Here is a 19169-nt window from a genome sequence, read left to right as displayed (position 1 = left end):
ACACTCCTAGGGTTCTCGGTTCAAGGTGACCCCAGGAAACTATAAATCAGTTGGACATTTGTAAGCCAGGCAGTGGGGCAAGCTGATTTTTAAAAACCATGCAATTGCTTGTTGCAAATGACTTTTGGTTTCTGTATTTTCTCCTTAAGCCCTCACCAACCACCTGGCGGGGGGTGGGGTGAACTGCAGGTTCAGGACAAGGGCAGTGGTGGTGGGCTTCACCCACCAAGGAGCTGGCGCAGTCTGGCCACCTCCAGAGACAGCTTGCTTCTCTCCCGGGGAAACCGAGGGTCACACAAGGCCAGAGGTGCCTTGGCCTGACTTAACAGGTATTTTCTCTTGTCTCTCTCTGGGGGCGCTGACCTCTCACCAAAGCTGGGAAGGATAAAAGCCTTCTGGCCGCAAGCGCTGACCGCCAGCTGCAGGCACAGGGAGCCCAGACCCCAGAAGATTCCAGGAGCGTCCGAGGCGAGGAGGGGAGACCCAGAGAGCACGACCCCATGGGGGTCTCCCTCCAGGCACCCAGGCTGGCGTCCGGGCGCACAGCCAGCCCAGACAGAGGTGGCCTGGGTGGGCACGGCTTCTCCCTGATGGAGGTCGAGGAGGCAGCTGACTCAGCCTGGGGCCCTGGGCAGGCAAGAGAGGGCTTCCTGGAAGAAGAGGGCAGAGTCACTCCTCTTAGGGAAGATCAGCTCCATAGAGAGGAAGGTGGGGCCGGGAGCCTTCCAGGGGCTCCCCGTCTGCAGAGGGAGGGCCTGGGATCAGGGCTGGGCCTCCCGGAAGGGCAGCAGCAAGATGCTAGCAGAGACAGAGAAGGGGACAGATATGCTGGCATGGCGGAAAGCTGGGAGGCAGGGTCTGGGCATCCTCAGGTGGGAGGACAGGGGCACAGCGGGGAAGGGAAGGAGCCCAGACAGGACCATGGGAGCCGACTGGATGGGCATGGCCTAGAGCGGCCCTGGGGCGCTCAGCTGGGACCTGGGATGGGAGCGCAGGCCCTGCGGGGATCCCAGGCTGATCCCTTGGGGTCTTGGTCAGGAGGGGAAGGGACGGAGAGGATTCTGCAGGGGGACAGCCTGGATGAGATGGAGGGAAGGGGTAGTCTGAGCGGGAAAGTGGGCAGAGGAGCCTCGAGGGCAGCCTGGGGCAGCGGGACTGGCCTGGGGGAAGCTGGAGGCAGTGGCTGGGAGGGCTCACTGCAGGAGGCAGGTGCTGGGGGCCCAGGGGCTCCCAAGGGCTGGGAAATGGGCCTACAGGGGCTCAGGGGAAGGGCAGGCCGGGAGACGGCAGGGGCCTCTGGTGAGGCTGGGGAAGATTCTAGAAGCCCCCAGCATTCTCAAGCCTGGACAGCTGGTGATGGCTCAGGGGGGCCAGGAGGAGTGGGATCTGGTCCTGCTGGTTGGCAAGTGGCCTCCGGGGCGCCTGGAGGGACAGAATCTGACAAGGGCTCTGGTTACAGGCATGGGTCGCTGGTGCTCGGAGGAATGTGGCCTGGAAACCAGGATGGTTACGGTCCTGGCAGAAGCGGGTCTGAGGGACTTTCCAGTCTCCAGAGTGGCTCAGGTGGCCCTGACGGAGGGCCGGAGGGTGAAGCAGGGCTGCGTGCAGGGGCCAGGGCTGTATCCGGAGGCGGTGGGGACACCGGCCCTGTGCGAGGGCATCGTCCCGATGGTGGTCTGGGGAGTCCCGGGACAGCAGGCTCTGTGGGTAGAGGTGGCCTCGGGTCCCCTGTCACTGTGGGGACTGCTGGGGAGGGCCATGGGCATGCAGGAGCTGAACCAGGGGGCTCTAGAAGAGGACGGCCTTGGAGTCGGGATGCAGATCATGGGGGCCTCGGAGCCTCCAGAGAAGGAGGCCACAAAGACGGCCCTGGGGGCCCAGGGCCTCTGAGCACAGCAGGTAGAGTGAGTGATGGGGACGGGGCCTCTAGAGCGGGCTCTGGCTACCGGGACGATGCCAGGCTCCCCAAGGCACTGGCTTCTCACGCTGGGACGCCTTCCGAGAGCTGGGGGGCTTCTGGGTCAGGCAAAGTGCTGGGTTATGGGGATGGATCAGGAATTCCAGGACCTCAGCAAATAGGAGGCGAAACAGCTTATGGAGGAAGGTCAAGGGGTCTTGGGCCTGAGGGGAGGGAGCCAAGCAGTGAAGCAGGCTTTAGAGATGGTTCGGGGGGTCTCAGAGGGATGGGGTCAGGGGGTGAGGCTGGTTACAGGGATGGTTTAGGGGGTTCTGGGGAAGTGGGGTTAGGGGGTGAGGCAGGGTATAAGGGTGGTTCGGGGGGTCTTAGAGGAATGGGATCAGGGGGTGAGGCTGGTTACAGGGATGGTTTAGGGGGTTCTGGGGAAGTGGGGTCAGGGGGTGAGGCTGGTTACAGGGATGGTTTAGGGGGTTCTGGGGAAGTGGGGTTAGGGGGTGAGGCAGGGTATACGGGTGGTTCGGGGTGTCTTAGAGGAATGGGGTCAGGGGGTGAGGCTGGTTACAGGGATGGTTTAGGGGGTTCTGGGGAAGTGGGGTCAGGGGGTGAGGCTGGTTACAGGGATGGTTTAGGGGGTTCTGGGGAAGTGGGGTTAGGGGGTGAGGCAGGGTATAAGGGTGGTTCGGGGGGTCTTAGAGGAATGGGGTCAAGGGGTGAGGCTGGTTACAGGGATGGTTTAGGGGGTTCTGGGGAAGTGGGGTCAGGGGGTGAGGCTGGTTACAGGGATGGTTTAGGGGGTTCTGGGGAAGTGGGGTTAGGGGGTGAGGCAGGGTATAAGGGTGGTTCGGGGGGTCTTAGAGGAATGGGGTCAAGGGGAGAGGCTGGTTACAGGGATGGTTTAGGGGGTTCTGGGGAAGTGGGGTCAGGGGGTGAGGCTGGTTACAGGGATGGTTTAGGGGGTTCTGGGGAAGTGGGGTTAGGGGGTGAGGCAGGGTATAAGGGTGGTTCGGGGGGTCTTAGAGGAATGGGGTCAAGGGGTGAGGCTGGTTACAGGGATGGTTTAGGGGGTTCTGGGGAAGTGGGGTCAGGGGGTGAGGCTGGTTACAGGGATGGTTTAGGGGGTTCTGGGGAAGTGGGGTTAGGGGGTGAGGCAGGGTATAAGGGTGGTTCGGGGGGTCTTAGAGGAATGGGGTCAAGGGGTGAGGCTGGTTACAGGGATGGTTTAGGGGGTTCTGGGGAAGTGGGGTCAGGGGGTGAGGCTGGTTACAGGGATGGTTTAGGGGGTTCTGGGGAAGTGGGGTCAGGGGGTGAGGCTGGTTACAGGGATGGTTTAGGGGGTTCTGGGGAAGTGGGGTTAGGGGGTGAGGCAGGGTATAAGGGTGGTTCGGGGGGTCTTAGAGGAATGGGGTCAGGGGGTGAGGCTGGTTACAGGGATGGTTTAGGGGGTTCTGGGGAAGTGGGGTCAGGGGGTGAGGCTGGTTACAGGGATGGTTTAGGGGGTTCTGGGGAAGTGGGGTTAGGGGGTGAGGCAGGGTATAAGGGTGGTTCGGGGGGTCTTAGAGGAATGGGGTCAAGGGGTGAGGCTGGTTACAGGGATGGCTTAGGGGGTTCTGGGGAAGTGGGGTTAGGGGGTGAGGCAGGGTATAAGGGTGGTTCGGGGGGTCTTAGAGGAATGGGGTCAGGGGGTGAGGCTGGTTACAGGGATGGTTTAGGGGGTTCTGGGGAAGTGGGGTTAGGGGGTGAGGCAGGGTATAAGGATGGTTCAGGGGGTCTTAGAGGAATGCGGTCAGGGTGTGAGGCTGGTTACAGGGATGGTTTAGGGGGTTCTGGGGAAGTGGGGTCAGGGGGTGAGGCTGGTTACAGGGATGGTTTAGGGGGTTCTGGGGAAGTGGGGTTAGGGGGTGAGGCAGGGTATAAGGGTGGTTCGGGGGGTCTTAGAGGAATGGGGTCAAGGGGTGAGGCTGGTTACAGGGATGGTTTAGGGGGTTCTGGGGAAGTGGGGTTAGGGGGTGAGGCAGGGTATAAGGGTGGTTCGGGGGGTCTTAGAGGAATGGGGTCAGGGGGTGAGGCTGGTTACAGGGATGGTTTAGGGGGTTCTGGGGAAGTGGGGTCAGGGGATGAGGCTGGTTACAGGGATGGTTTAGGGGGTTCTGGGGAAGTGGGGTTAGGGGGTGAGGCAGGGTATAAGGGTGGTTTGGGGGGTCCTAGAGGAATGGGGTCAGGGGGTGAGGCTGGTTACAGGGATGGTTTAGGGGGTTCTGGGGAAGTGGGGTCAGGGGGTGAGGCTGGTTACAGGGATGGTTTAGGGGGTTCTGGGGAAGTGGGGTTAGGGGGTGAGGCAGGGTATAAGGGTGGTTCGGGGGGTCTTAGAGGAATGGGGTCAGGGGGTGAGGCTGGTTACAGGGATGGTTTAGGGGGTTCTGGGGAAGTGGGGTCAGGGGGTGAGGCTGGTTACAGGGATGGTTTAGGGGGTTCTGGGGAAGTGGGGTTAGGGGGTGAGGCAGGGTATAAGGGTGGTTCGGGGGGTCCTAGAGGAATGGGGTCAGGGGGTGAGGCTGGTTACAGGGATGGTTTAGGGGGTTCTGGGGAAGTGGGGTCAGGGAGTGAGGCTGGTTACAGGGATGGTTTAGGGGGTTCTGGGGAAGTGGGGTTAGGGGGTGAGGCAGGGTATAAGGGTGTTTCGGGGGGTCTTAGAGGAATGGGGTCAAGGGGTGAGGCTGGTTACAGGGATGGTTTAGGGGGTTCTGGGGAAGTGGGGTTAGGGGGTGAGGCAGGGTATAAGGGTGGTTCGGGGGGTCCTAGAGAAATGGGGTCAGGGGGTGAGGCTGGTTACAGGGATGGTTTAGGGGGTTCTGGGGAAGTGGGGTCAGGGGGTGAGGCTGGTTACAGGGATGGTTTAGGGGGTTCTGGGGAAGTGGGGTTAGGGGGTGAGGCAGGGTATAAGTGTGGTTCGGGGGGTCCTAGAGGAATGGGGTCAGGGGGTGAGGCTGGTTACAGGGATGGTTTAGGGGGTTCTGGGGAAGTGGGGTCAGGGGGTGAGGCAGGGTATAAGGATGGGTCAGGGGGTGAGGCTGGTTACAGGGATGGTTTAGGGGGTTCTGGGGAAGTGGGGTTAGGGGGTGAGGCAGGGTATAAGGATGGTTCAGGGGGTCTTAGAGGAATGGGGTCAGGGGGTGAGGCTGGTTACAGGGATGGTTTAGGGGGTTCTGGGGAAGTGGGGTTAGGGGGTGAGGCAGGGTATAAGGGTGGTTCGGGGGGTCTTAGAGGAATAGGGTCAGGGGGTGAGGCTGGTTACAGAGATGGTTTAGGGGGTTCTGGGGACATAGGGGCAGGGGGTGAGGCAGGTTACAGGGATGGATCAGGGGGTCTTAGAGGAATAGGGTCAGGGAGTAAAGGAGGTTATAGGGGAGACTCGAGAGGATCTGGGGGGAAAGGCCCAGGGGGTGAGATGGGCTGCAGAGATGGTTCAGGGAGGTTTGGAGTAACAGACTCACTGGCTGGAATGGGACATGAGGGTGGACCCAGAGGTCAAGAACCCAGGGGGCACCAGCCAGGATACTGGTCAGCATCGGAGGGGTCTTATGGTGGCACAGGCCCCAAGGATGGTCCAGAGAGGGGCAGTGGGACGGAGCTTATGGGAGGGGCAGGTGCTGGGCTGGGCTCCAGGAAGGCTGGAACAGTGGACACCGCTGATGGCACAGCACAGGGGGACGGCCCCAAGGGCCTGGGGATGCAGGGCACTCACGGAGGACCACAGGCTCTTTTAGATGGGCAGGGCTCTGTGAGTGGCTTGGGGGCCTCTGGCTCCTCGGGCAGCCCTGAGGCGCTGGGGGCTATTGGCTCTGAGGGACAGTCAGGCATCAGAGGGCGGCAGAAGGGCTCTGGGCTCCGAGAGTCCCCTGGGAACAGAGAGGCTCCCAGTGAGAAGGGCAGGGCTGCAGGCCGTGCAAGGGGTGTGGGAGCTTCTGGGTTTCCTGATGGTCCGGGGGCAGTGCAGGGCAAGACCTGGGCAGGGACCGCTGCTCTGGAATCCCAGCGTGACCCTGACTTCTGGGAAGCAGGGCCAGGGGCAGCAGACGGGGGTCCAGCAACTGGCCAGGGTGGGTTGGCACCTCAGGGTCTTGAGACCACACCCCTGGGAGGCAGGAGGTTTGGGGCAGGGTGGGGGGGCTCAGCAGGTGCAGGCCAGGGTCTAGACAGCGGCCAGATGCCCAGGAAAATGGGCGAATCAATGCTAGGGTCTGCTGATGGGCGTGGGATCAGCGACTCTTGGGGCCCAGGCTGGGAAGACCAGGGGTCTGGCCAAGGCAGCACGGGTGCCAGGGGTGGGCCCCCAGGCTCCAGGGTTTCAAGCTCCCGGCAAGAGGAAGATGCCACTTTTGGGGGGTCCCGTGAAGGGCCTGAGGGTTCTGGGGGCTGGGGTGGGCAAAGCCCAGGGTTTCTGGATGGCAAAGCTTCTGGTCTGGGACGGGGCAGGGCTAGCGGCCCAGGGGACGCAGGTGTCCCAAGAAGGGGGGCTTCTGCGGAGGGGGAGAATGACCCCACTCAGAAGCCTGGGAGTCTGGGGCGCCAGGGAGCCAGGGAGGGCCTAGGTGGTCTCCTTGGCAGAAAAGACTCTGCAGACAGATCAGGGGGGATCCAGGGGCCTGGCTCGCAGCTGGAAAAAGGACAGAGGGGAGGAAGGGGGTCCCTAGTGGGGCAGGCATCCCTGGAGGCTGAGGATGACAGAGCCCAAGGTCCAGGTGCCCTAAAGGAGCACGAGGGCCACGGAGCAGAGGAGTCTGGTGGGCCAGAAAGGAGGCCCGGCCCATTCAGGAGTAGGACTCAGACGTGGTCGAGGGTCGAGGTTGGACCAGCAACGAGAGGCCTGGAGCAGCTGCCTGGAGGAGAGGACGTGGGGTGCCCGGGGGAGCCCCCGAGCCATGCTGGCAGCAGGAGAGGCGGCAAAGAGGGCGGATTGGACGCCCATGGCCAGAGAAGCGATGCCGCCCGCAGTCCCAGATCCAGACACAAGCCTGGCGCTGGTGGTTTCTCCGAGGAGGCTCAAGGTAGGTGTCGCTCCAGGGACACTCTCTGGACACTGGGGTGCCTGGGCCGGTCCCTAACCTTCCTCCAGCCCCAGGAGTTTGCCCCCATCAGTGCTTCCCATTGCCAGTGCTCATTTCCCAATTTAGGAAGCAGCCTCTTCCTCCTGTGCAGGTGGGATCCCGGCTGCGGGGCTCAACGCCCTCCTGGGTGTCTGTCTGTCTTGATACCCTATGTCCAAAGCACTGAGTTGTTGAACTAACTCTCCGAGGGTTACCCAGACTTCCCTCTGTGTGACTCCAAGGCCCGTCACTTACCTTGCACCCCAGATCTCCAGTACCAGCCTAGGCCCTGCAGAGAAAAATGGGCGGTCTGGCCCTGCTGGCACTGGCTGAGCCCAGGTGGCAGGACATATGGCCTCCCAGGGTGCTGCACAGGCCGTGGCCTAGGAGGCTGGGCCATGGGGAATCCCTGAGTACCTGGCCCCGACTCTCCCCTGTGTCTCCCCAGGCACCGCAGGCCACTTCTCCCAGGGCCTGGCTGACACGGAGGTGCAGCAGGGGGAGGACGCCGTGCTCTCCTGCACCCTCACCCGTGACCTGGGGCCTGGAGCCTGGTTTAAGGATGGTGTCAAGGTACTGCCCCCGGCTTCACGGACCAGTTTGCGGGCTGGGATGGTGAAGCAGAGGAGGGGAGGGGAGGGGAGGGGCTTTGCAACCAAGAGCTTTCATTCCTTGTTGTACCAACACACCTACTCGGGGAGAAGCTTAAATAGCCAACAACTTGGTGTGCTTAAAATAAAAAGTGGATTTTAAAATGGGTGGGTACCCCACTCACTCCTCCTTAAACACACCCCTTGCCCACCCTCTACCATCCAAACTGCCTTCCTGTCCCAGCCCCCACTGAGCTCTACCTGTCCTTCAAGGTCCTGTACAAATGCCATCTTCTCAGCCCAGCCAGACGGGCTCTTCTCTCTCTGAGCAGCCCCCTTCTAGTCGTCATCTCAGGAGGGTGTACATCACAGTGCTTCAGAGCACAGCTGGACCTGGCTGACCCCAGCTCGGCCATTAACCACTGACATGGCCTCTGGTTTCCCCATCTGTGAAATGGGTCGACTCAGAGTACCTGCTTCATCAGGTCACTGGAACCATTAATGAGGCACTGAACACAGGCCAGGGGGGTGGTGGTTGGCACCAGCCTGACACATGATGAGCGGTCAGTCCTTTCCCTCAATTGCATCAGTAAAGGCCCAGGCTGGTGGCAGGAGCAGCTGGACGGGGTGGGATGACCAGCTCCTCTGTGTCCTTGTAACAGCTCAGCACCCAGGACGGAGTCATCTTTGAGCAGGATGGGCTCGCGCACAGGCTCCTCATCGCCCACGTGCAGGGGACCCAGGCCGGGAGGTACTCCTTCGTGGCCGGCAACCAGCAGAGTGAGGCCACACTGACCGTCCGCGGTAAGGCCAAGCCCTGCCCTGTCCTGCCAGGTGGCCTCTTTGCCAGGCAACATCCTCCACTTCTAAACCCTGAGTGTGTCTTAGGCCTGCAGCCCGTGTCAGATGGCACCCTCAGTCTGAGGGGGTGGTTTTAAAAGCAGCCCGAACGCTGCCCACCCGTCGTCTGCGCGTCCTCGGGAAGGCCCAGCCCTGGCCCCTCCTGCTGCAGACGAAGCCCCTGGGCTACCCTTGTCAGTCCTCATGAGGTGGGGAGGGGGCTTCCTCCTCTGGGCCCCTCCATCCCCACCCCCAGGCACCCGCTGCCAGCCGTCTCCGACTCTCGTGCCCCGTCCTCTTGCCAGGCCCCCCGATCATCGCTCCAGATGTGACAGAGAAGCTGAGGGAGCCACTGGTGGTCAAGGCGGGGAAGCCAGCGACCATGAAGGTCCCCTTCCAGAGCCGCCTCCCGGTTCAGGCCACCTGGAGGAAGGACGGGGCTGAGGTGGCAGGCGGCGGCAGCAGAGGGGCCCAGGTGGTCGTGGGGGACAGCTTCACACGGCTGTGCCTCCCCAGCGCCGACAGGAAGGACCGAGGCCAGTACAGCGTGACGCTGAGGAGCGAGGGCGGCTCTGTGCAGGCCGAGCTCACCCTGCAAGTCCTAGGTGCCAGCCCAACCCCGTTTCTAGCCCCATTCCCAGCCCGGGCCAAGCCCTCCCCAGCAGTGAGGCAGGCCCTGGATGGGGGGCGGTCCCTGGCTCTGACCCTCACCTGCATGCTGTTTAAGATCCAGACATATCCCTGCCTCCCCGCCTCTCTCCAGACTGGGTAGGAAGAGGTAGTTTAGATAGATAAAGGGCCAGGCTCCTGCCACGGGGAGATTTCCCTGCAGCTAACACACCAGGCCCTGGGGCGGTCACCGGGGTGGGTGGTGGGACCCAGCCCTGAGCTAAGCCAGTGAGGTGGGGCTGCCTGTGGCCAGAGGGGACTGCCTGTGTGGTGGGCCTGGGCTCGGGGCTGGTGTATTCCTCATCAACCCCACCCTGGCTGGAGAAGCGGGGCATGAGTCAGCGGTGGAGACCAGGGTCGCTTCTAGGTAATGCCCATCTAGGCCTCTACCCCCGGGCAGGCTCGTCCACTGATGGGGGAGTCAAGCATTGCTTCTCTGTGGCTCCTCTGACCCCATCTCTTTCTCCTCCTCTCGGGGGTCCCCAGACAAGCCCCAGCCCCCGCAGGGCCCCCTGGAAGTACAAGATTGCCACGGGGCTGGCGTCTGCCTCCGCTGGCAGCCCCCAAGGGACGACGGGGGCCAGGCCCTAGAGCACTACGTGGTGGAGAGGCAGCAGGCCGGCCGGAGCACTTGGCTGAAGCTGGGCGAGACCCCAGCAGACAGCACCACATTCACGGACACCCACGCGGAGCAGGGCAAGAAGTACACCTTCCGCGTGCGGGCTGTGACGGCGGAGGGGCCCGGGGAGGCCCTGCAGTCCAAGGAGGTGCTGGTGGCTCCCGAGGGTGAGCACAGGCTGGGACCGGGGCAAGGGCACTGCGGGGCCCCCCACGGTGCCCGGAGGCCAGGCTGGTCTGCCGAGAGGCTGCGCGACTCGAGGCCGCCCGTCGGAGGGCACCGTGAGACGCCTTACCCCAGCCCCACCGGGCCCCGGCGGCCGGAGCAGCCGGCCTGACGCGTGGGGCCTCCTCCCGGCTGTGGCTCCGTGGGGTGGCGGCGGACCAGCGGAGCCACTCTCTCAGGACCCTGGGCGGGCCTGGCATCATCCTCCAGCAGATGACCCCGGCTGGAGTGTCTCCTAGGGGACCGGGCTGAGGGACCTCAGGGTGGGCCCTAGACCCCTGGCCACGTGCTTCCCTGTTTCTGTCACTCCTGCCCCCAAACTGCAGGCCGGCTCAGGCCCCTGACACTGCCCAGGAAGGGACCGTGTGTAGCCGGCCCGCTCCTCCCCAGGACCTCCCTGGGAGCTGGCGCCTCACCCAGCCTCAGGCCGACCAGCACCTTCTCTGCCCCCAGCTCTTCCCGGGCCCCCGTCCCCACCGGCCATCCTGTCAGCCTCCAGCCAGAGCATCACACTGTCGTGGACGGCGCCGCGGGGCCCAGGCAGCTCCCACATCCTGGGCTACCTCATCGAGAAACGCAAGAAGGGAAGTAACACCTGGACGGCCGTGAACCAGCAACCGGTGCCTGGTGAGCCTCACCCCGGCCTCCAGGGCCTCCCTGGACTGCGGCTCGGGTCCCCCTGAAAGCATGAGCCAGATCACTCTAGTACAGGGGTCTCGCCTGCGCTGATGCGCCCCGGGGGCATTCAGCAGTGTGCAGCAATTCTGGGCTGACCGAAGACCAGAAAGATGGGGGTGGCCTCTCATGTGAAGGGGCCGGGATGCAGTGGCCCATCCCCCAACACGGGGGGCGGCAACCCCCGCCTCTCCCCGCACAAGAATGTCAGTGACAGCGGGGGTGGGAGACCCTGGTTTAACACAGTCCCAGGATGGAAGCCAGGGAACCCCTGGACCCTCTCCTCCACCCCGGGCAGCTCCCTCTTCTGCCTAATCTGAGCTTCCTTGTCCATACACTAGGGGAGGGGGGTGTCCCTGCGCCACTATGTAGATCCCAAGGAACCACCTTCTGAGACCAGAACAAACTCAGAAAAGCCCAAGTCCAGGTTAGCAGGAGAAAGAAGGGGCTCGGGCGCCGGGCAGGCTGGGCGGGCGCCGGGCGGGGCCTCTCATGGCCTCACATCTCCGCAAAGAGGGAAGGGGACTGGGGGCGCTCTTCCAACAGCTCTAGGGCAGAGAGAGCCAGAGGGATTAAGGCGCTTGCCCGAGACATCCCAGCAAGTCCGTGGCAGAGCCAGACAGGGATCCCAGCCCTGAGACCCTGGGTGGCAGCCCTCTCCCCGCGCAGAGAACAGAGCCACGCCGGCCCCACCAGGGCGGGACTGACGTGGTGCTCCTTCCACAGAGAAGAAGTGGACGGTGGCGGACCTGCGGCAGGGCTGTCAGTACGAGTTCCGGGTCACGGCCGTGGCTCCCTCTGGCCTCGGACAGCCTGGGCCCCCATCAGAGGCCGTCTTCGCTCGGGACCCCATGAGTGAGTGGAGCGCCCACCCAGGAGAGGGCGGTGGTGGTGTGAGCCGGGGACAGCTCTAAGCCAGTGGGAGGGGACGGGAGGCCCCCGGCCAGGACCAGTCCCTGAGGAAGCGTCAGGAGGGCTGCGAGGTAAATGTGGAAGGGCCCTGCAGCATAGCTTAGGGGCCCGGGGAGGTTTCAGCCGCTACACTGAGATCAGACAGGCCGGGGGCCCCACAGTGGGAATTCCAAGCGCCCCTCCCTAGATGACTCCACTCACTCGGTCCCAGTCCTGGGAGCATCCACTCACCCCAGTGAGAGGTCGTCACCCCACGGGGAGGGGTGTCATGGGAGAGCCTCACCACCCATTCTGTGTCCACGGAGTGACTGCTCGTCACCTGCCGGGGGCTGGCATCGTGCCGAGACCCAGGTGAATCCTTCAGGAACTTCTGGTTTAGAGCAGCACCGCCCTGCCCATTGTCTGGGGAACACCAGGCACCCAGAGGCACCGCAGGTGTGGCGAGGGCAGCAGGGACAGCAGAGGAGGTCCGCGGTCAACACGGCCCTGACAGGTCCTACAGTAAAGAAACCTCCCCAATTTTGTTTGATCCAAATTTCCCAAATGTGAGCAGAGAATACCTTTCCACAAACACACCTATCAAAGCCTCCCTCCAAGGCAAATGGGGCTCCGTGCACCCCTCCTCTCTGCCTGAGTGACCAGCCAGTCACTCAGGGGTGGGGATGCAGCCCATTCCTGGGCCTCATGAACCAGCCTGGGGGTGTCCTCCCATGTCAGCCAGGCCCTGGGGAAGAGGCCGTGGGCCCTGGAGAGACCCGGGGGCCTGGGGGCCGGGCAGGTGGATCCCCAGGTTTGGAGCCCAGAGCCCTGGACCCTGTGCAGTGTACAGAGCCATTTACACACATCAGCCCTCTGTCCTGAGCCCTTGGAGGGGGGGGGGCTGCACAGCGATCGTTGCCATTCTAAGGTAAAGAGCACAAAGTATGGACTGAGTGCCCACAAGGCAGTCTAGGCTAGGAGCTTACAGCTCAGGACAAAAAGATACAGAATTCTAGTCTTCAAGGATCTTCGAACCTAAGGACTTACTGACTCATCAGCTAAAATCCCAGATTTCAGGAATTACAGAAGGGCAGTTAGGGGAAGGGGGCTGGCAGGCTGGCAAATGAGTGGAAGGAGTTAGGGAAGGCTTCCTGGAGGAGGTGAGCTGGGATGGGGGGTGTAGACCACGGAAGATCCTGGGGACGGAGGAAGGATCTGGGTCCAGGCAGGTGCATCAGGGAAGTCCAGAGCAAGACCAGTCCCTGAGTAAAAGGAATCCCCAGCCGCCCACAGAAACCAGCGAGTGTCCAGAGGGGCTCTAGGCCTCTCGGCGCCACTCCCAACACCCGCGGTGCCCGGCAGGACCCCCTGGGCCTGTGAGGGATCTCCAGGTCATAGACACGTCCCACACCAGCATCACCCTGAGCTGGGCCCGGCCGGACACACAGGATGGAGATGAAGCCCAGGGCTACGTGGTGGAGCTGTGCGGTTCGGACAGCCTTCAGTGGAGCCCGTGCCACACGGGCACCGTGCCTGGACCCACCTACACAGCCCGAGGGCTTCGGCCCCGAGAGGGCTACTTCGTGCGGGTGACAGCAGTTAATGACGGGGGCCGCGGCCAGCCCATGACCCTGGACACCGTAGTGCAGGCCATGCCTGTTACTGGTGAGTGCCACCTCCCTGCGCCTTTCTGGGGAGGAGCCTCTGAGCAGCACCCGTGGGCTGGCCGAGCCCAGATCCCCCTCCCTGGCTTAGTGAAGTGTCAGGGGGTAGGATCTGGGCAGTGGGCAAGTCAAGTCCTTTTCAGGGGAGATGCATTTTCATTATAACTCATTACAGTCATGCAAGGTCAATACTGTCCCCAGTTTACAGACAAGGAAACTGAGGTCGGAGGTCCTTTGCCCTGGGGCTCACCACTGGTACGTGGCAGAGCAGGGTTTGAGCCAGGTGGCTGAGCCCAGAGCCCAGGCTCCAGGCCTCTGTGCTGCTTCGCAAGCGCGGCCTGAGCAGGCCAGGCCGCCCTCAGCCTGCGCGCTCAGGCCAGAGCAGAAGGCGCCACAGCCCTGTCACTGGGAGGGGGGCCGCCCTTGCCCTGGGGCCCTCATTGCTGGAACAGCTGCCCTGTGTTTGGCCAAGCTGACACTGGGCCATCCTAACAGACCCCAGTTGTCCCTGCGACACTTGGGGGAGACATACCTGCAGTGAAGCTCTCCCTGGTCTGCTGTCCAGAGCCTGGAGCCTGGTTCTGGCTCTGCCCCTGACTCCAGGGGTCCCATGGGTAGTTGCCTCACCCACCAAGTGTAAGAGTTGGCCTGGTTTCTCACCGTCCTCCTCCGCTCCGGCCTGACCCGAGGCTTTCCCTGACCTGCTCCTTCTTGGACCCCTCCCACTCCTGTGCTCAGCTCCCCGCGGTCCCCTCCAGCCCTGTCTCCAGTTCCCATGGAGCCCCCGTCCGTCATCGCCAGGCTGGCTGGGCGCCCCCTCCAGCCCTGCCTGGTTGGTGACCGGGGGCTGGGGCTCACCTGTACCAGGAGGTGATGAGCCGTCCTGCGTGTTTCAGTCTGTCCCAAGTTCCTCATGGACGCCACCATGAAGGACTCGATGACGGTCAGAGCTGGGGACACTGTTCGCGTGCCTGTCTACTTTGAGGTGAGCATACCTAGTGGGCTGGGGTGGGGGCTGGCTCGGCTGTGTGGTTCTCCTTTCTTCCCGGTTGGTTCCCTCTGGCCCCGAGTCAGTGACCTGGGCTTGTGCTGGAAATCAGGCAGGTGAGGAAGGGAGGAGGGAGTCCTCCGGGCAGGGGCAGCCCTCCCCTGGCCGCTGGGGAGCCATTCTGCTGGCATCTGTGACTCCCTCTGGTGGTAGCCTCCAGTACTGCACCTCTAAACCTTGGCCCCCAGGGGCCGGGGCAATGCCCTTGGACTTCAGGGTGCATGTTGTGTGCACACCTGGCCTGCGTCTGGCTCAGGAGAGTCCTCAGGCAGCGCCACCGGTCTCTGTACGTGTAGTAGAGCAGCCCAGCGTGTGGTGAGACGCACAGGTGGCCTGGATTCAAACTCTGATGTCACACTCACAAGCTGTGTGTCTTTGGACAAGTATCTTAACCTCTCTGTGTTCCGACATCCTCATCTGTCAAATGGGGGTAATAATAGTAACTTATCTCAAAGGCTTGTTCTGAGGATTCAAGGAATTAAAACTTGAAAGCACATAAACAGTGCTGGGCAGATGGCAAGTGGCCGTGCGTCTTACCCACCATCGTTACTATTACTGCTGTTGTTGTTGTTAAAATCTCCACCACCACCATCATCAACATCTGTGCAGAAAGCTCATAGGTGGCAGAGCCAGAAGCACACCCACATCTAACCCTAAATTACATGTCCTTAAATATTAGACCATAAAAATGCCAATGGTCATGATGACAAAAATATTTAAGACACACCGAGCATTTGCTCTGTCTCGGGCCCTGTTCTCTGTGTTCCCCATATATTGGTAACTTCTTGAGTCCTCAGACAATCCTGTGGGTAAGTCACCGTCACCATCCCCATGTGACTAGTGTGCCCATTGCCGAGGGTCTCATGGGAGTTGGTGGCACAGACATCAGGCAGCTGGACTGGCCCCCAACCCTGGTCAGGGTCAGGCCACCACACTCTCCCGCCTGGACTACTGCAGGGACCCCAAGCCATCCCCACTTGAGCCTGGGCACCGGGGTGGTCAGCACTCCCTCCCCATGAGTCGTCCCCACTCCCATCAGGTCCTCAGCCCCCCACCCTGGCCACGTGAATCTAGATCTGACTCTGACTTCCTGTTCCAACCTTACAACAGCAGCTCATGGCTCAGAGGGGGAATCCAGACATCTGTATGTGACATGCGGGGCCCTTAACATTGTTGCCAACACCCCTGTCCAGCGGCCTCCCCTATCCTGCCACCCAACCATGCCCACCTGTCCGCCAGTTTTTCTCTGAACAGGCACCCCCTCCCCACCCCCCACCCAGGGCTCTGCCAGATCACCTCCTCCCTGAACGCTCTGTTCTCACTTACACCTCACCCAGCTCAAACTCCCCTCCTCACCCCTCCCTCCCCCGTTTCCCAGGCCAACCCCTTGCCGGAGGTGACCTGGCTAAAGGATGGCTTGCCCTTGCCTAAAAGAAGCGTGACCTCCACCAAGGATGGCCTCACCCAGCTCCTGGTCCCCGTGGCCAGCCTCGCGGACAGCGGCCTCTACACTGTGGTACTGAGGAGCCTGCGGGGGGAGGAGGCCACCTACAGCTTCCGCCTCACGGTGGCAGGTGAGGCAGGTCTGGGCTGGGGCTGGACACTGGCCGGGCCACCCCCGGGGGCCGGCCACAGGTCTCAGCGGTCCACCCGGCCTGGGAGGGCCCTTCCTGTGTGCCTGAAGGGAGGAAGGGGGAGGGCCCAGGGAGAGTCCAGGGGATCACTGTTCTGCCCCACGCCCTCCCCGGACTCCACTTGTTCCTCACTTGGGGTCAGTGAGTGCAGATGGTCACCACCACCACATCGCTCGAGACAGCAGTGGGGAGAACGGTCTGTGGTCCTCACCCGGGGTGCAGGTTATGTCTCCCAGCCCCCTCCCCGGAGGGGTTTCTCGAACGCAGATATGAGGAACACCACCTGGTTTTCCGAAAGCCCCCACTCTGTCCTTGTCCTGGGGCATCGAACTTAGGAGCCAAAGTGAATTAAAATTAGTCTTTTGGGAGGTTTCCCATCCTCCAGCGGTAGCCACAGACCCCTGGCCCAGCTCTCTCTGGCTCTGGCCGCCTGCCTGGCAAGGCCGCATCTCCAGAGCCCTGGGAGACGCGGGACCGGGGTGGGCCTCGGGGACACCGGCGGGGCCAGGCGGGGGGCTGCGCGGTCGGGTGCGCTGCCGCCCCAGCCCGCCCCTCTCTGTGCCCGCAGCGCGCCCGCGGCCGCCGGGGCCCATCGTCCTGCGGGCCGGCGCGCTGGGCTCGGTGACGGCCGAGTGGGCGCCGTCCCCCGACGAGGCGGAGGCAGGGGCCGCGCCGCTGCACTACTCGGTGCTGCTGCGCTCGTCGGCCGACGCGCGCTGGCGCCCCGCGGCCGAGCGCCTGCACACCTGCCGCTTCACCCTGGTGGACCTCGTCCCGGGCCACGAGTACCACTTCCGCGTGGTGGCCAGCAACGAGCTGGGCGCCAGCGAGCCCTCGGACACGCGCCAGCCCTGGGTCGTCCCGCGGCCGCCGCCAGGTGAGCGCGGCGCGGAGGGCGGGGTGGGGGGGAGCGAAGGAGAGGGGGCGGCCTCTCGCTCTTCCCATCCCCATCCCCGGGGCGGGCCCGCCCACCCGCCGGCTTCCCCCTCGTCCCCCGCGTCCCCCGCGCGCGGTGGTGCCTCCGCCGGGAGAGCGCCCAGGGCCCGTGGGTCTGCGGGACTTGGGTGGCCTCTCAAGTCAGCGGCAGGTGGGGAGAAGTTAGTATTTCTCCAAAAACAGTCTTTTACCGTAGAACAGATGCAGAACTTGAAAGCAGTCACCAGAAAAAGCAGGTCGTAAAACCAGAGGCACGATTTCATTTTTCCAAAATGTAAAAATGTCTGCAAGGTTCCACCCCGAAATGTTAGCCCCGGTTGTCGGTGGGCGGGTAGATTGTGCTTGGCTTTGATTCCTCCTCCTGATTTCCTATTTGTTCCAAATGTATCCACAGTGAATATGTGTTAGCTTGTAGTACAGGAAAAAAAATACAAAATGTATTTTAAGAAAAGGGGAAAAAATGGGTTGAGCAGCCTTGGGGGACACGTTTGCAGGTGAGACGTGGCGGGAGGCCCAGGCGGTGCCCGCGTCTACCAGCAGCTTCCCGCCCGGACGCACCTTCTCACCTTCTGACCTTCCTCCCTGCGTCTCCCCCGCAGACAAGTTCACGGTGAAGGTTCCCAGCTACCGCGAGCCAGACCTGAGCCAGAAGCCCCGCTTCCTGGTGGGCCTGCGGACCCACCTGCTGCCCCTGGGCTGCGAGTGCTGCATGACCTGCGCAGTGCAGGGCTGGCCCCGGCCCCGCGTCACCTGGTTCAAGAACGACCAGAGCCTGGCAGGGAACCCCGCCGTGTACAGCACCGACGTGCTGGGCGTCTGCTCCCTGGTCATCCCCAGCGTCTCCGCTGCGGACAGCGGCGAGTACAAGGCAGTGGCCGAGAACCCTCTGGGCCAGGCTGTCAGCACCGCCAAGCTCATCGTTGTAGGTGAGGTGCTGTCTCGCAGGGGCGAGCTGGCTGGGGGAGGGGGGAGGGGAGCCCCAGGAGCAGCCCGGCCTGCCTTCCGGGAGCCATCAAGGGACCCGTCCCCTCTAGAGTGATGGGCTGGGATCGGGACAGCAGGGACCTCCGCCTGGCTCTCCGCGGACTCTGTTATGTAACCTCTGTCCCAGAGGGGCCTTGGCTTGCCCGTCTGTGCAGCCCAGTGACAGATCACTGGTGAGCAGCTCTTGGCTCAAGGGCTCCGTGTCCCCCAGCTAAGCTTCCCCGTGCGGCCTTGCTGCCCAGTTCAAGTGGGAGACAAGAGGCTTTTCTGCATTAAAGCTCATAACTACGCCCAGAGACAGACGCCTAGTGCCCCACAGCCACCTTGGTTCTCTCACTGGTGGTCCCCTTTTCAGGAAAGCAAATTGCATATGTTAATAAGGTAACATTTCCCCCCAATGACAACTTATACTTTAAATAGCAAAAAAAAAAAAAAAAGAAAGAAAGAAAGAAAAGAAAAGTCCTAAACATTTTAAAAGATTCAGAATTGACCTTGGTGCAGAAATGGCCCTTTCAGCCCTGGAAGGAACATCTTGTCTCTCTGGGGCATCCACAAAGTGCCCAGCCCATGAGCATACCTGGTGTTTGGGATGGTCAGGGTTGCCTGAGGGGACAGGGAAGAACCTTGTCTGGAGGTGGAGAGCACGTGGTGGCTGTGGATGGATCTGAACACCCTGGTTGGTCAAGCCACCCCCACCCTACCCCCAGCCCGCCTGACCCCCTGCAGTGTCACATTGACCTTTGCTCTGTATCTTTGCAGAATCTAACCCCTAGCCCCGCCTCCCCCTGCAATGGCCTCGCCCAGCCCCGCAGCCCTGAAGATCCCTGAAACGTCACTCCTGACACCACGCTGAAAGGATGGAGGACGCTGGCAGTTCCCAGAGCCCCAGGGAGACCGGAGTCAGGGGCTCCTGGGGAAGCCACGCCAGGAGGGCACGGAGTTTTGGGGAAGAGAAAGAAGGAGGGGACACTCAGTGTCCCAGCCCCGGGCTAAGTCACTGAGCCGAACGGCAGCGAACCTCCCGCCTGGGGGCTCCGGTGGGCCGGAGTGTGTCTGCAGGAAGGAGGCCGAGTCCTGGTCTCCCCAGGCTGGGCCCCGAAGGGAGGGTGGGGAGGGCTGGGCCAGCGTGACTGTAGCGGGGGTGGGGTGAGGGCGGGGCCTGTGTGTGGGAAGGCTGCTCTCCGCGCTTCTCCTCATTAAAGCATTGGCTGCCTCGAGCAAATCATCGCGTGTCAATCTGGGGTTAGTCGCTGGAGGAAAGGGCCTTTGTACCAGCTCCCGCTGGGAGGGTGCGTGGGTTCCGTCTCGGCGAAGAGCTGGGTGGAAGTGGGCTCTTCCTCTGCAGCCCAGGCCTGCGCAGTCAGTTCCTTGGGTGGGGAAGCTGAGGGGATC

The 19169-nt window shown here is 62.6% G+C and overlaps 1 protein-coding gene across 5 annotated transcripts in view; it reads left to right on the top strand.

Annotated features, from left to right (window-relative positions):
- IGFN1 (immunoglobulin like and fibronectin type III domain containing 1) overlaps nucleotides 1-18918 on the top strand; it is a 30956-nt gene extending 12038 nt beyond the window's left edge. For all 5 annotated transcript variants that reach the window (XM_074351533.1, XM_074351532.1, XM_074351536.1 and 2 more), the window contains 13 exons: nucleotides 376-6963; nucleotides 7451-7575; nucleotides 8255-8396; nucleotides 8738-9037; nucleotides 9588-9887; nucleotides 10399-10572; nucleotides 11347-11475; nucleotides 12874-13176; nucleotides 14072-14160; nucleotides 15602-15797; nucleotides 16426-16734; nucleotides 17393-17719; nucleotides 18537-18918. In XM_074351533.1, coding sequence (XP_074207634.1) covers nucleotides 376-6963; nucleotides 7451-7575; nucleotides 8255-8396; nucleotides 8738-9037; nucleotides 9588-9887; nucleotides 10399-10572; nucleotides 11347-11475; nucleotides 12874-13176; nucleotides 14072-14160; nucleotides 15602-15797; nucleotides 16426-16734; nucleotides 17393-17719; nucleotides 18537-18550 — 8996 coding nt within the window. In that variant the 3' untranslated portion in view covers nucleotides 18551-18918. The remainder of the gene's footprint in view (nucleotides 1-375; nucleotides 6964-7450; nucleotides 7576-8254; nucleotides 8397-8737; nucleotides 9038-9587; nucleotides 9888-10398; nucleotides 10573-11346; nucleotides 11476-12873; nucleotides 13177-14071; nucleotides 14161-15601; nucleotides 15798-16425; nucleotides 16735-17392; nucleotides 17720-18536) is intronic.
- Nucleotides 18919-19169: the final 251 nt, after the last annotated feature.

Source organism: Camelus bactrianus, chromosome 23 (genome assembly GCF_048773025.1).
Source record: "Camelus bactrianus isolate YW-2024 breed Bactrian camel chromosome 23, ASM4877302v1, whole genome shotgun sequence".
Classification (NCBI taxonomy): domain Eukaryota; kingdom Metazoa; phylum Chordata; class Mammalia; order Artiodactyla; family Camelidae; genus Camelus; species Camelus bactrianus.
This window is presented reverse-complemented; position numbering and strand designations above follow the sequence as displayed.